At 34.4% G+C, this 14,502-nt stretch overlaps 1 protein-coding gene across 1 annotated transcript in view; it reads right to left on the minus strand.

Moving 5' to 3' along the window:
• Positions 1 to 302: 302 nt before the first annotated feature.
• The window catches only part of w (eye pigment precursor family transporter white), a 40,836-nt gene continuing 26,636 nt past the window's right edge, over positions 303 to 14,502 (minus strand). Inside the window, exons 11-13 of the mRNA XM_085957843.1 lie at positions 2,975 to 3,080; positions 646 to 817; positions 303 to 551 (exon numbers count right to left, since the gene is read on the minus strand). Coding sequence (XP_085813969.1) covers positions 450 to 551; positions 646 to 817; positions 2,975 to 3,080 — 380 coding nt within the window. The 3' untranslated portion in view covers positions 303 to 449. The remainder of the gene's footprint in view (positions 552 to 645; positions 818 to 2,974; positions 3,081 to 14,502) is intronic.

Here is a 14,502-nt window from a genome sequence, read left to right on the forward strand (position 1 = left end):
AAATAAAAAGTAATACGTCAATATAATTCTTCGCACATTTTGAAGTAATAATAATATATATAAATATATATATATACCTACTTACAAATAAAATATTGTGAATTATTGATTTGAAAAACGTATTCGGCAATGATTGGGAGTCGCGAGAGGGTTACGAGGGAGTGCCGAGAAAATGTCTCCCGTAAGCCCTGAATAGTGACTTCCACATCTCGCCCTGCCCATTCCAGTAGGCTATCCGATACTGATAATCCAATGCAATTAGGTTAACGTATTTTACGCTTTTGGCATAAATCATTATCGTCAATCGCAGATTATTATCATCATATTATAATAAAATGTATATAAACCATGCAACCTTGCGTTCAAAAAATCGATTCGATTCATAATGATGTTACGTCTTTGGTGTCGTAGTGGTCATTAAATTACTGTTCCGGCAGACAACGTCACGGTCACTCTTTGCGGTAAGTCCTCGAGAGAAGTGCCAAGAATGCCAGCAATCTGAATCCAATGATGAGGGCAATCAAGCAGAAGATGTCAAAATAGAAATCATCCTGAAACATATAATTAATGTAGGTACTTATTGAGTTTTTAACAAAACAATAATCCTCCAACAAGATGCCATACATATTATTATATTTGACATACCGGTGTGAAGTTGAGACTCTGCAGGACTATTTCACCAGATCGAGGGCACGTGGAATTTGAGCGGGTGCATTCAATTGTTCCCACTCCTTCCCATTGGTTGATCAGCAGAGCCTCGTTGCCGTATCTGAACCACGAGAGCTTTGACAGCCATTGAAAGTAAACCGGAACTGACCTATAATATTACACAAACCAAAAAAAAATAGAGCCTTTGATTATTTGGATCCTACACTTCGGATACAAATTATTTATGTGATTATACTCCTTTTTTTATTTATGGTGCAGAATTCCATATTTCTTTATTGTAAAAGTTAAGTACATCATAATATTATAACGGAGGATATAACAAATATATTTTTGTAATATGTTTAAGAAACATATTGATTAATGTATTAATTAAATTATGAAAAAAATGTCTCAAATTGTGAGCTTTTAATTTTTCGCCACGTGCCTCTGGTAAACGGGACATTAATCTCGGCGGAAAATTTCTTGGTTAAAATTAGAATGTACAAAATATACAACCACAAATATAATAACCACGATAACTTACTAAACCCGATACTTGAAAAATACATACTGAATTGGTTTGCGTCCAAAATATTAGTTTTATTCTATATCCATTAATTTTGTTTGTCGAGTAAATTATGACGGTTTTTCATTCATATCAGCGAGATTCACGCTCACAGAAATGTACGTTACCTCGCGTAAAAAAGTTTTACTAAAAAATAAGACAGCTTAATAGAAAAAAAATATATTGTAAAGATATATTGTATTCTTAGATACATATCGCCCACAACAGCCTAATGGTAGAATACTTGCTTTTAAAGCCATCTTCGTATTATATTTAGAATCCCGGAGCTAGACAAATCACGGACTGTGGATAAAGAACTAGGATTTAATTTATTGAAAAAATTGTTTATGTACCTAATTTGCCAATTTTTTTTCGTCAAGAGATTTCAGATTATAATGAGAGCGAATGCCGAATACTGATGAGGTAGCTTACTCATCAGGCAATTAAAAGATTTTAAAGGTTTGATATATGGAAACAAACCCAACTAATAAATAATTATTAGTCAATGATTTATATTTTTATAATGGGTCGTGTATGTAGTAGTATTTGACCTTACAACATTTCTTTCAAAACTAGTAGTAATTTATCTTGGAATGCTGCATAATCACGAAGCGGAATCGATTAATTTCAATAAATAAAAACAAAATAAAAATTAATTATTTAATGAAAAAGAAGACATCTTTATAGCACAGATTATAGATAAATAAAAACACGTTCATTCTTAACATGAAAAATATTTTAAATAAGCCGCATTTTTCTCATTAACATGCAAAGTTATGTAGCGTGTGTATAATCGCGACTATTGACGAAACCTTGTAGGTAATAATTATTAACTATCTTCATTCGTTGTAGGTACAGGTGAACTTAAAAAAATACCTACTTATTATTAAGTTTTCAAAATTTTTAATTAACATATAAATCACTTGGAGGAGCTTATAAAGAACAGAAATAATGGGAAGTGTGTTGCCTTCTTGGTGATGCTGTTTAGGCTTAGATATATATAACACTAAACACGTGTTAAAGAATATTATGTTATTTACAATAGTTGTGTTTGTATCATAATTCGCAATAATTTACAACATATTTTAATTTTGCTCCTCTCTTTTATGGGCAATTTTAACTTAAAGTCATGTAAATTCAGTCAACGCACACTTGAGTGCATGGTGACCTCAGTCTTGGGTAACTACTCCTGAGACATTCCTAGTCACATCAAACGTAGAGTTTCGTGATACGCCTGATTAAGACCGGCTGTGGTGCGGGCCGTTAACTTCAACGTTATATGGAATCTCTGATGAAATATATTCATAATTCATTTAATCGTCATAATTTGCCTAAATCTATCCACTGCTGTGTGAACAATTCCCCAAGCTGACACCACTCTTCGCGGTGTTATGCGTTGCGTTGCCACTTACTTGAACCTAACTATTTTGTCAATCTACCGGCGCCTAGGTATACATTTTGGACATCTTCTACGTATTGGATACCACTGGATGACTATATATTATTCATTCAGTTATTGACCTTTTATCGAAAAAATTGTCCAACATATTTATATTTGGGGTTTTTAGCGAGCATGCACCTCTCCATACCGTGTTCAAATTCATGTAGGTAGGTACATGTACAGATGTATGTCACACTGATTAAAAAACAAGATAATCATTAAAGTCCAGCTCAGAATATTACACAATATGTTAATTATTGAAATATTATTAGTAGGAATGTGTATATAAACCGATCAACGGTGAGGCAAACTTTACTTACGCACTATTGAGGAAGAAACCACCGAAGAGCATGAAGGGGATTATCACAGGGGGACCTATTGACAGCGCCATCGACACACTTCGACTTGCGCAGGATATCAAATAACCTGGGAAACAAACAGTGCACATAATAAAAATATATTATTTTTCAATCGATAAAACCTTTAGAGTGCATCTACATACCTATAGACATATGTAAAGAATACGCTGTCCTGCAAACACATTGTAGTAGGTATATTAAAAAATACAATTTTGAGTTAACTGTAAAACTTTTCAATGCTATATCTAATTTAAGTTTCACATTCAATTCACAAAAACTTCCATTGAAAATATACGTAATACACTGGAGTATACCGTAATTGCCGAATTAAAATATACATCTTCAATATAATTTATTTTATTGTAAATATTATATCGTACTTGCACTTGCTAATGTTTAAATAAACCATTTTTTATTCAACAAATAATTCACACGATATATTCGAATAACATACATAATTTGAACTTCTAAGAAATATATAAACACAAAAAAAAACTTTTTGAGACATTGTTACATTCATTAATCTTGTGAGTTATTCGTTGAATAAAAAAAAAGTTTGTTTCAGAATCATTACAATGTAGTTATACCACGTACACACTAATTAACAATGTACTTACGGTAATAGTTTACCCGATGGCAATTATATCGGTGTAATTTTTTTTTACCAAATTTTATATTCTTTTGAGCACTACAACGATGATGATGAGGCCCAATGACAGTATTGTAGTGAAACAGTAATATGTAATAGAAGCGAGAAAATCACAAATATTCAAACTACATGAATATGTATAGTGACCTCACCGGAAGCGAGCCTCGAGCCCCCGGATGAAAAGCTAGCGCCTTACGCTCTGGATTACGAAGGCTGCCAAATACTATACTCATTGTTTAGTGGATTGTTTTCCCGAGACTAAAATTATCTCAATTATTATCTAAAAAGTATGATTTTTCACATACAGGCTTAGTTCCTGGACGGCGATACAGTCGCAGTGACAAAGTCATCTATTGTCTATTTACCAAACCCATGCTGCTATTATACGGTAGCTACTTTACTAATGTGGCTGTGTGAAATCTTAGAGCCGTTTCACACGGGACACCTGTGTCTAGTGACAGGTGTGTCGACCGGCTGCATTTGCACATAACTGAATGGGCGCGTTCAGACGGGGACATACGAGTGTCGCGTTCATTTATTTATGTAAATGCGGCATCTTGACACACCGGTGGCTAGACAAAGATGTCACGTGTGAAACGGTTCTTATTCTTTCCCCTGCGTACCTACTGTACTTTAATTCTTTTGATATAGACACCCCCTCCCCTGAATTTAAAACAACTTTGCCGGGAAACATAAAACTTATTCATGAATATAAGTAAAATGTTACTGATTACTATGTTTAACATGATGAATAAAAACGAAATTATTAATATAACTGTTTGGTTTCTAGGACTACTAAAAGTACACATAAGCAATGAAAACCACAAAAATACCTGTAAGTTGTGATCCAATTAAACAAGATACGAGTACAGGTAATGGCGACTGTGAAACATTTTGTGGTTTATGTTTGGATCATATTTGTAAGTCCGGCTAGTCGTGTTAATCAGTAATACGGTTAGACAAGACAGTGTCAGATTACGGAAGAATGTGTCACATCATTTTACGTCTAACCAATAGATAAAAAAAACACTACTTGAACCGCCTATTATAATACAGAAGTCTTATAGTTTACCTGGACAATTACAATAAATATTTTGATATAAGTATTTTGAAGTATATATTGAAAATTGTAAATAATTTCATAGGTGATTACAAAAATATCGCACTGTTTTCATAAATTAAAAATGTATTGAATAATATTCAACATTGTACCGGTCTACCTATCTGTATTTTATTGAATGAATATTTTATTTTATAATAGTATCGTTAAAAAAAACTATCAATGATCTATGTTAAATTGTAATTTTACTCCAGCAATAAAATGCGGTAAATACTCACCGGCAAATTTCACATTTTTTTTTCGATTTCACGATTTTATTTATATTATCATTTTACTCATTTTAACAAGTATAAATTATTGTCGAGAAGCTAACGACGGTTGTGGATTTTGTCCAAAACGATCATCCGTATAGGAAACCAGCCAGGTTTTTTTTACTTATACCATACATTATTGATTATATGATCCCTTTTTCTCATTCCCGAGAAGATTACGAAACGGCCTTCGACAATCCGCACCTTTTTTTTTCTCTGTTGGATGTACATTAGATCTCTCCAAAGACCGTCGATATAATCAAATCCTTGCATGGGAATAGAAAATGACGTATCTGAATCGATGACACATATAGCGAGTTCACAACAAATGACGGATCGTCACATCATCTTCATCGACCCCATACTATAGAAGTCAATACCAATTGACCGAGGTAGAACTATTTCCATACTGTGAATCGGTGCAGCTAATATCGCTATGTTATTCTACAGTTATATCATAAATATTCAAGGTACAATCAACAGACTGCTTAATATGCAATAGCATATGTCTCGATTCAGAATTACTAGGGAACACAGAATTAATGGGAACTGAAATACCTCACGAGTGTGGTGTAACAGGCAACCGATATCGAGTGTGGAAGAGTATAGGAGAAACTTAAACACGTCTCAAGAATAGGTCATTCTAAGCTTTTCCTTCGTTCTGACAACTTCTCTCGGTTTATGGACTGACGCTCATTAAATATGTGTTTAATTTTCGTAGAACACTCACACATTCAAAACCCTGCTTCAAAATATAGTGCGTTGGGGTATAGCCCAGGGCTCGAAATGAACCGGAACGCACCGGAGCGCCGTTCCGGTTCATAAAATCTCCAAAATTATCGCTCCGTCTCGTGGAAATATTAATTTGACCGCCTGAGCTAGATATATCATATAATAGAAAATCTAATAGACTTATTTTTATAAAATACATGTACAATAATTAGATAACAACGTTAATATTTTCATAAAATTATCGAGCGTTCCGGTTCGTAAAATTTTCCATTTCGAGCCCTGGTATAGCCTATATGAATTTTATTTATTAATCTGTTCTGTGAGATTTACCCTTCAGTTATGGATTCACATCACGGGGAAAGGAACTTTGCAAAGAGAGCTAGCCATCCAAATGGAAATGGCTGGAGTAGCATACAACTCAATGGGACTCTCAATTGTATTCGGACAAAATCCGCCTGTTCAACGCTAACATTTTGACGGTGCTGTTTTATTGTAGCGTTTATGTAATCTTCTAACAAAGGCATCAATAACAAATAATTTGGACAGATACTTGACCTGGCGTGATATGACCGAAAGAAACGGGGAACCATGCAGCATTTCGCGGCCTTGCCATAAATAACTACTTCGACGTGGAATGATTTTTATTCAAGCCAGTGAGACGACTAAACGGCCACCAATACCATACGTAGGGTGTTGGTACCTATACGATGTAGCTACTCAGTGAGGTGCCTAGGCAAAGTGCTACCCTTAAGCACACTTAAGATACCGTCCCAATTCATTTTTTGTTACACAGTTTTTGCAAATCGGTCATTTACCTATTGTATTATTTCTTTTCGGCTATCTTAAACAGACAAATAGGCAACAATCATTATATTGACATACACGAAGCTTACTGATAATTGGTGCATTTCCACGAAATCTACTCTCAAACAGTGATAGTTTTAAGTACATGGAGGTTGTGGGATTTACGAGTTTAGACGTTTAGAGGAACTCTTGTGAAAATCTTGCCTGTGCGATAAACCGCCATTACAATATGTATGACACTGGAAATGGGCATTACAATAAAACAATTGTTATGCTTTCAGGAGAGACAGATTTTGATTCTTTCTAATGAAGCGACCGCATCGCCTGACCTAACCTAACCTGAAAATCGTCACTCTTACAAGGTCCCACGGGACACCACTGTAGCTACACAATGCTAACGAGACCGGAGAAGATGTAAGACGAGGCAAGACTGGAAAGTGACAAAAGATATTATATATTATGAGGCCTTATATCTAGAGAAACATTACTATGTGGGGATGGCGAACCTGTGGCATGCGAGATGATTTTGCATGGCACGCGAATGTTTCATGTTGAAGAGAAAATAAGTATTACTATTACCTATAGCTTATATTTAAAAAATATTTTATTTATAAAAAAAATTTACAAATAAATATATATTTACCTAAGTTGGTAGTTACTTACTTATACATATAATATAATATTAAAAAATAATGACGACATAGCTATGCGTACTTCCTTCGGTTTTTCATAATATGTTTAGGTACCAATCGATGCGGAAACGGAAACGATGAAATTCAGGCATAAATAATGACAAATCGCATTGTATAAAAAACTGCAGGCAAATCATTACGTTTAATGTAAACATACGATTGCATAGGTCGGTCCTTAGGATTGGGGAATTAAACATAAAAATATACAATCAACAAACCTTATGAAATTAATTATTGGCAGTCATTCAAATATAATAACTGCTTGTTATTATACCTCAAAAATAATCTCTAAAATGGAAAACCGCTCAATGATGAAAGAAGAATGGTTTAAATTTAAATGCTTCTACTATTACTTTGAGTAATTTTAAAACAAGGGAAAAAAATATTCAATGAATAAAAAATATGCATTCGGCTAGAAATACGGTGAAAGATAAAATATCAATAACTCGATTGTAATTTTTAAACCTTTTTAATCGAATTAATTATTTTTTTATAAAACTTAAAAAAAATTGCCATAAAAAAAACTGCTTGGCACGTCGAACAGTTGAAAAATATTTTTTTGGGAAATTTTGGCACGCGTACGTAAAAAGGTTTGCCATCCGTGTACTATAAGTAGGTACTTCACTAATATAAATGTACGTATCGATTTCAATCAAGGCGACATTGACAAAAAACAATAGCTTCTGTAGATTGGACTTGCAGATAAATAAACATTTTACCTGTAATAAATACCTGCACTACGTATGCACACATATTATACTGTAGGTGTTTTAATATTAATCAAGAATGTGAGTGCTATTCAAGAGAAAATGATTTTATTAACAATGTGACGTCTCAGGTTTAATCCACTGATATCAATACGATATGAAAATATGAGAATTATCTTGTCAATACAGCTTAGTTAGTTCAGCAAACCATCCAGTGTAGCTTTCATGCGACATTTTCCGAATGGTCGCGTGTTATCAAATACAACAATCAACAGAGCCGAACTATTGTTTTGCAATAGTCATATAAATAGTCCCAGTTTCCATGTGTATTTGAAAAGATTCTGTATTGCTCAAAATACCGCAACTTTTTTAAATTTGTGGAATAAATTTTATATATTCATTTTCTTAATCTAAAATAATACAAAGATTATTAATAATTCACATTTAAAACTAAATAATAGAAGAAATATTTAAAATGGATATTTTACGATGTACAACGATACCTACTTTAAATTATTAAGACGTCTCTTAAAGAAAAATTAAATTAATATCTATAAAATTCTCATCAGAATCAAATTGATATGTAGATTGGAGTACTGGGCCTTATCAATAAAGATGGAAGGAAGTTAGATATTTTTAAAATAGTGATGCCATTGAGAAGAGTTTTTGAACAATATACGACAAATATGGCACGTGGCGAGTACTCAATGAGAGTTCAAAGATCTTCCTGTCATCTCCCATCTGAAAGTAGATTGACTTCGGTGGAAAGGCGTTGTCTCAAGGATAGAGGACCTCCAACTCCTGTTCGTAGATCGGACCGTAAGGCTAAGTCTGGGGTGGTTGTAATAATGAAATATATATAAATATGTCTCTTGTCTACGTCCAGCACCTCGGAGACCAAGTTGTCAGCATATGATCTTGCAGCAAACATAATAATGTAGAGTGGTTGGATCCATCCAAGATGCACATTTAATTTTAGTGTCGATGATAATGATACTAATAATATATTACTGGCGAAAAAATAATGAGTTATTAAGAATGTTTTGTTCTCAATATCATTGTAGGTAATGAAATTTCGTGGTTATATAAATTTTAAATATCTACATTCTCAACAAAGACAATAAAATTGCAACTACGTTTAAACTAGGTAATTAAAACTATAATTCATTTACTATCTCGCACTCTTTTAATATGATAAATTCTTGCAGTGTCGTTATCGCTCCCGTTACAGGTTTGATGCCCCCGAAACTAACGTAGTGTCAGCTCTGTACCTGAATTCGACCCTGTTTCATCTGATGTCTGTTGATGTGAAACTATTTGCTGCTGGGTGTTGAGTGTTGAGTGGTGTCTTGGATTCTCAGATCTTTCTCTGTCTGGTGAGCAATGTCACAAGCCTCGCGTGTAAACGACACCATGCGAAGTCGTGGCGTGGGATTGCAAACGGGATTTACAATACGATAATTATATTAAAACAAAACCACTCCGTGAAATTACTTAAAAATTAAACCCATGGATATGAATATACGAGAGTTGTCCAAGAATAAAATTAAAGACCTTAATTATTTTAAAAATCAGGAAAGATTTATTTTTATAAAAAAGCATATGAAATTTTAGATACATATCCCCACTATTTTTCGACGTCATCTCCGTTGTGATCGATACACTTAGTGAGTCGTGGCACTAGGTCCTTGATTCCCTTGTCGTACAAGTCCGCCGCCGCGGTCTTCAAAAATGTTTTCACGTCTTCCCCCACATCCTCGTCGATCTCGAAGCGTTTTCTGGCGAAATGTTGCTTGAGGCGAAGAAAAAAATGGAAATAACTCGGCGCCAGGTCAGGGCCATGAGCATGATGATGGAGGACATCCCATTTGAATGAGTCCAAAAGGTTCACCTTAGCGCTTTTCACACGATTTTCTTTGTGAGCTTCCTTCAGCATTCTGGGCACCCAATGAGCACACCTTTTCATACCCCAATTTTCCCCTCAAAATCGTTTGTATGGTAGACGTCTGGAATCAAAATTACGAGCTCACGGACTGTCAGACAGCGATCTTCACGAAATTTATCATTGATTTGCTTCAACAAAACGTCACCAATTGAGGACCTTCTTCCTCTCCCCTCCTCATCATGAAGAATCGTTCTACCACTCGAAAACACAGTACACTACTTCTTGACATTCTGCTAGTTCATCACACTAGCATAATTGGATCTGAGACGATGATGGATTTCAACACGGTGGACTCCCTCCTGGTTGAGAAACCAAATGATTGAATGCCCCTCGCATTCAGCGGGATTCGACAACGGAGCGTCAATCTCAAACGGACGCAAAGGTCATACTGAAGCAGCTACCGAGCCGGCTCGCCACTCGTTCTGGAGAGGGAAGTCTACAGTACACGCCAGAACTTTGAGAAATAACATCCGCGTTGCCAAAAATGAATAAAGCTCTTTAATTCTTGGACAACTGTCTTATAATAATTAAGAAGATATTATTTTAACCTTTTTGTGTACGGAGAATCATTGATTCGTTTCCCCGAGATGGATTTAAATACTTCCGCGTGTGCATTTTTGTCTATGATTTTATAAACCACTCGCTCCTCTTCTCGTAGTCGTTACTGTAAATGGATATTAAGAGGTAAAAATTTGAACAATACGTAGCAATACACACCAAAACCATATGAATTTTTATCAGCCGCTTTCAGCGATTCAAAGATTTAGAGACGAGCATATTAATTTAACTTCATCCATTCGGGCATTTAACTCCATGCATTAAACTTCAGCATTTAAGTAGGCCACCATGGGTTTTTATTCCTAGATGCCTTTATGGATACCTCGCATTTGCTATCAAGGTTTCTGTAAGGACTTTGCCACGCAAACTACTCTACTTGATGCTAGTCAAATGAAAATTGAGCCGGCTAAGACAGATGTTAGATAGACATAGTTGAGATTTTATGATTTTTTCTATGTATTATTCATTAAGTATTCATGCTTTACAACAAATCCATCTGAGTGAGTGAAGCGAATATAATATAGCAGTAATTATAAATCTACAGTAGGTACCTATCAGTGGCGTGTAGTCCATAGATGCCGTAGATGCAGAGTATGCCCAGAAATAATCAACAAATATAATATATGTAATAATATAATATTATGAAGTTGAAGACATGTCTTGTGCAATCATGTGACAAATTTTACTTATATCGTTCCTTTTGTAAAGATTAAATTGTTTATATTATATAAATATTTTTAGATTAAGTATATAAATTCAGAACTACCACGCTGCAACACAAGACACGATACTACTTCATCGGCCACCCGCCAGAATGCAATATGTTACAAAACCCAAACATTTAGTAGGTGTATAATATATAGGTATTACAGCAGCATCCCTACAAGTAAAAGCGACCGAATAAATTGCAGTTCTTTAATAAGTTGCAATAATTTTAACGGCTGAATATATTAACGGCCTGCCGTGGAATTCGTGGTATAGCAAAAATTTAATTTTCATTAATATCAATTCAAGTTACCAAAATGTCGTAAAACGTGTGACATTTCGTATAGATCAGGCCTAGCAAGCTTGCAGGCCAAAAGCTACTTTTTATAATTATGCTGGTGACGCGGTCCACCATATATTTATTATAGTATAATATAAAACAGAATAAGAACTATGACAGTGTACTCGAAAACAAACACTCATAAAGAACATAAATTTAGTGCATTAATATAAAATAATATTATATAGTGTGAAATCTTGAACTTTTATTGTCTTACCCCCGTTTCGGACGGGACACCGGTGTCGCGCTCGTATATAATAAGGAGGCCATTGTATTCGAATAAAGGGGCCTTTGTATTATGTTTATGAACGCCCAGAGCTAATGAGTCAACGCATAATTTCGCGATATAAATTAGAACATAAAACTGGCTGCGGCCATAAAAACATGTGTATCGGCGGCTTGAGAATATAGCGGCCGACGGAAAAGTATACCATACGCGTTTTGAATCATTAGCTCGGGGCGTTCATAAACACAATACAAAGACCCTTTTATTCGAATACAAAGGACTCCTTATTATATACGAGCGCGACACCGGTGTCCCGTCTGAAACCGGCCTTACCGTCATTTAATTTTGAATATTTTGGTACATAATAATCACTAACTGCTACTTTAACTTAAATATATGTATTTGTCATTAAACACGTGGGTTTACATCCTCGGGCGAAAAACGATTGTAGTGATGAGTGATTTGAAGAACATTATTTTTAACCGAAGATTTATTATTTATATTTTCCGTCGTTGATGTATCATGTCAACACTTCTGAATAGTAACACAACATTAATAACTCGTAACGTAGACGTAACAATTGGTTATAAGTTATAATATATTGAATTTAATAAAAAACCCAAACACATTTCAAAAGCTACAAAAGTACTCACGAAAAATAAATTATTGTGTATCTGCCAATGCTGCTTGAATTGCCAATTTTCATAATTTGAATTTGATATAAAAATGTATTTCGATAACATTCTGAAAATAATTTTTCTTGAACGCGACCTAAATTTTGGCCTTACCTGGTATAGGTAATAAAATTAAAACCCACATCGGTATTTGCGAATTTTCTGAAATTTAAAGGTCACTAGTATATCGATAGAAAGTCACTTATTATATAACACATAATATGAGCTTTTACAAGGTTAGTTGGCAGGTTTTCAAATCAATTAATAATCAGAATAATTATAGATTCTTTGATATTGAGTGGCAAGTTATAAAATCCTGTAGTTTTTCTCTACAATTACAATATATTTTGGTAGTATACTCGTATATATAAATGAACTTCAGTAAAACATTAAATTAATTTTAACATTTTTTTTAAAGATTATATTTTTTTTAAACCTGGCAATCTTAACTACACATAGAGATAATAAAATGTGTTTTTTTTAATTCCATAATTTATTGCTATACTATTACTATACATATTATTACTATACATATTGCTATACATATTAATGATAGCATGGCCCCCACATCCCGAAGTCGGCCCTCAGGCTAGGATCTTTGGCGGACCCCCTACATATCGCTATTTTTTTCAATTTGTAATACACCTACTTTAATCATGAAGTTGTAGATACTCGATGCACAATAATCAAAAATTACATTGCACAATCATGTAATTTAAAATGTTAATGGCCATGACGTATAATAGCGCCGCAGGTGACTTTTTTTACTATTAAAACAAATTCGTGATGTGTGTTTATCTCACTCATCTGATCAACCTTCCGGGCCGCCAGGCTAGAATCCTGTTAGCCCCCCTTGTGGGGACCATGAATGATTGTATTATTGGAAATACTAGACTGTGACTACAATTTTTATGTGAATGCAAAAAGCTAATAATTTTCAGGCGATTTGTATTTTAATATTTTTATCACAAATACCTGTAATATATTAAAATCGCCATATATTAAATTCATTAACCCTGAATTATTTCGATACATAACATAAATTATATAATAATGTCAAGTACATTCCTATGTAATAGTAGATATAATACTATTAATGTTATGAATGTTTATTGTAATCTATTTACACATTATGTGTTATAGCATTATGTACACCTTAATTGGGAAACCCGCGAAGAACTTAAATTTGACAGTTTAGCTACTTTATGTAGAATAAGCCTAAAATAAGATTTTTATACAATGAACTGAATATTTAGATGACCAAATATTATACGAAATCACAAATAAAAATAAGTATGCAACCAAAAAAACAGCAATCAACATGTTTATTTTTAAAATATATTCGATGTAACCGATGCAGGTTGACTTTTGTACAGTTACAAAATGCTATCAAATAAGTTGCAAAGCAAAACGTTCGTGTCTGTACTAACTCTATCACCATATCTATATATCTATAACTCTATCACTATATCAAATTTTCTTTAGTCAAAACGTTTGTTTGATACATATAAGAAGTCATAATATATGCAGAGTCAGCGACGTGTTTAAGGATATGGAGGCTCGAGGCACTGGCAGAATTAAAGGCCCAAAACGGTAAAAAATAAAATAAAAATGACAACTACCAAATGTATCTAGTAAAAATATCAACGCGTCTCTTCTAGAATCACATCCTTATTCTTTTTCTTCTTCGACCATATCCGCCCCTTAGTTGGAGCATATGGACACTACGCGGCGCCTCCAAGAAGGGTATGACTTTAGGAGCAACGAGGAGATAAGGGAACGCACTAAGCAGCCTCTCATTACGCTGAGAGTGAAGAGGCGACGCTGGACCTGGCTCGGCCACGTGCTACGGATGCCAGAAGACAATCTCAACCTGGCTTGCCTGTTCTTCAAGCCGACCGGATCCCGGCGTTCTGGAAGGCTGCTAAATACTATCTATAGAGTGTATACGGCGGATCTACGGCATGCTGGTTTAACCTGGAACGAAGCAAGAAGACTGGCGAGGGACAGATATTCTTGGAGGTGCCGTGTGGTGTCCATATGCTCCGACTAAGGGGTGGATATCGCCGAAGAAGAAGAGTATTAT

The sequence above is a fragment of the Rhyacophila brunnea genome, unplaced genomic scaffold (genome assembly GCF_057557595.1).
Source record: "Rhyacophila brunnea isolate RB1 unplaced genomic scaffold, BYU_Rbru_1.0 scaffold_7, whole genome shotgun sequence".
Taxonomy (NCBI): Eukaryota; Metazoa; Arthropoda; class Insecta; order Trichoptera; family Rhyacophilidae; genus Rhyacophila; species Rhyacophila brunnea.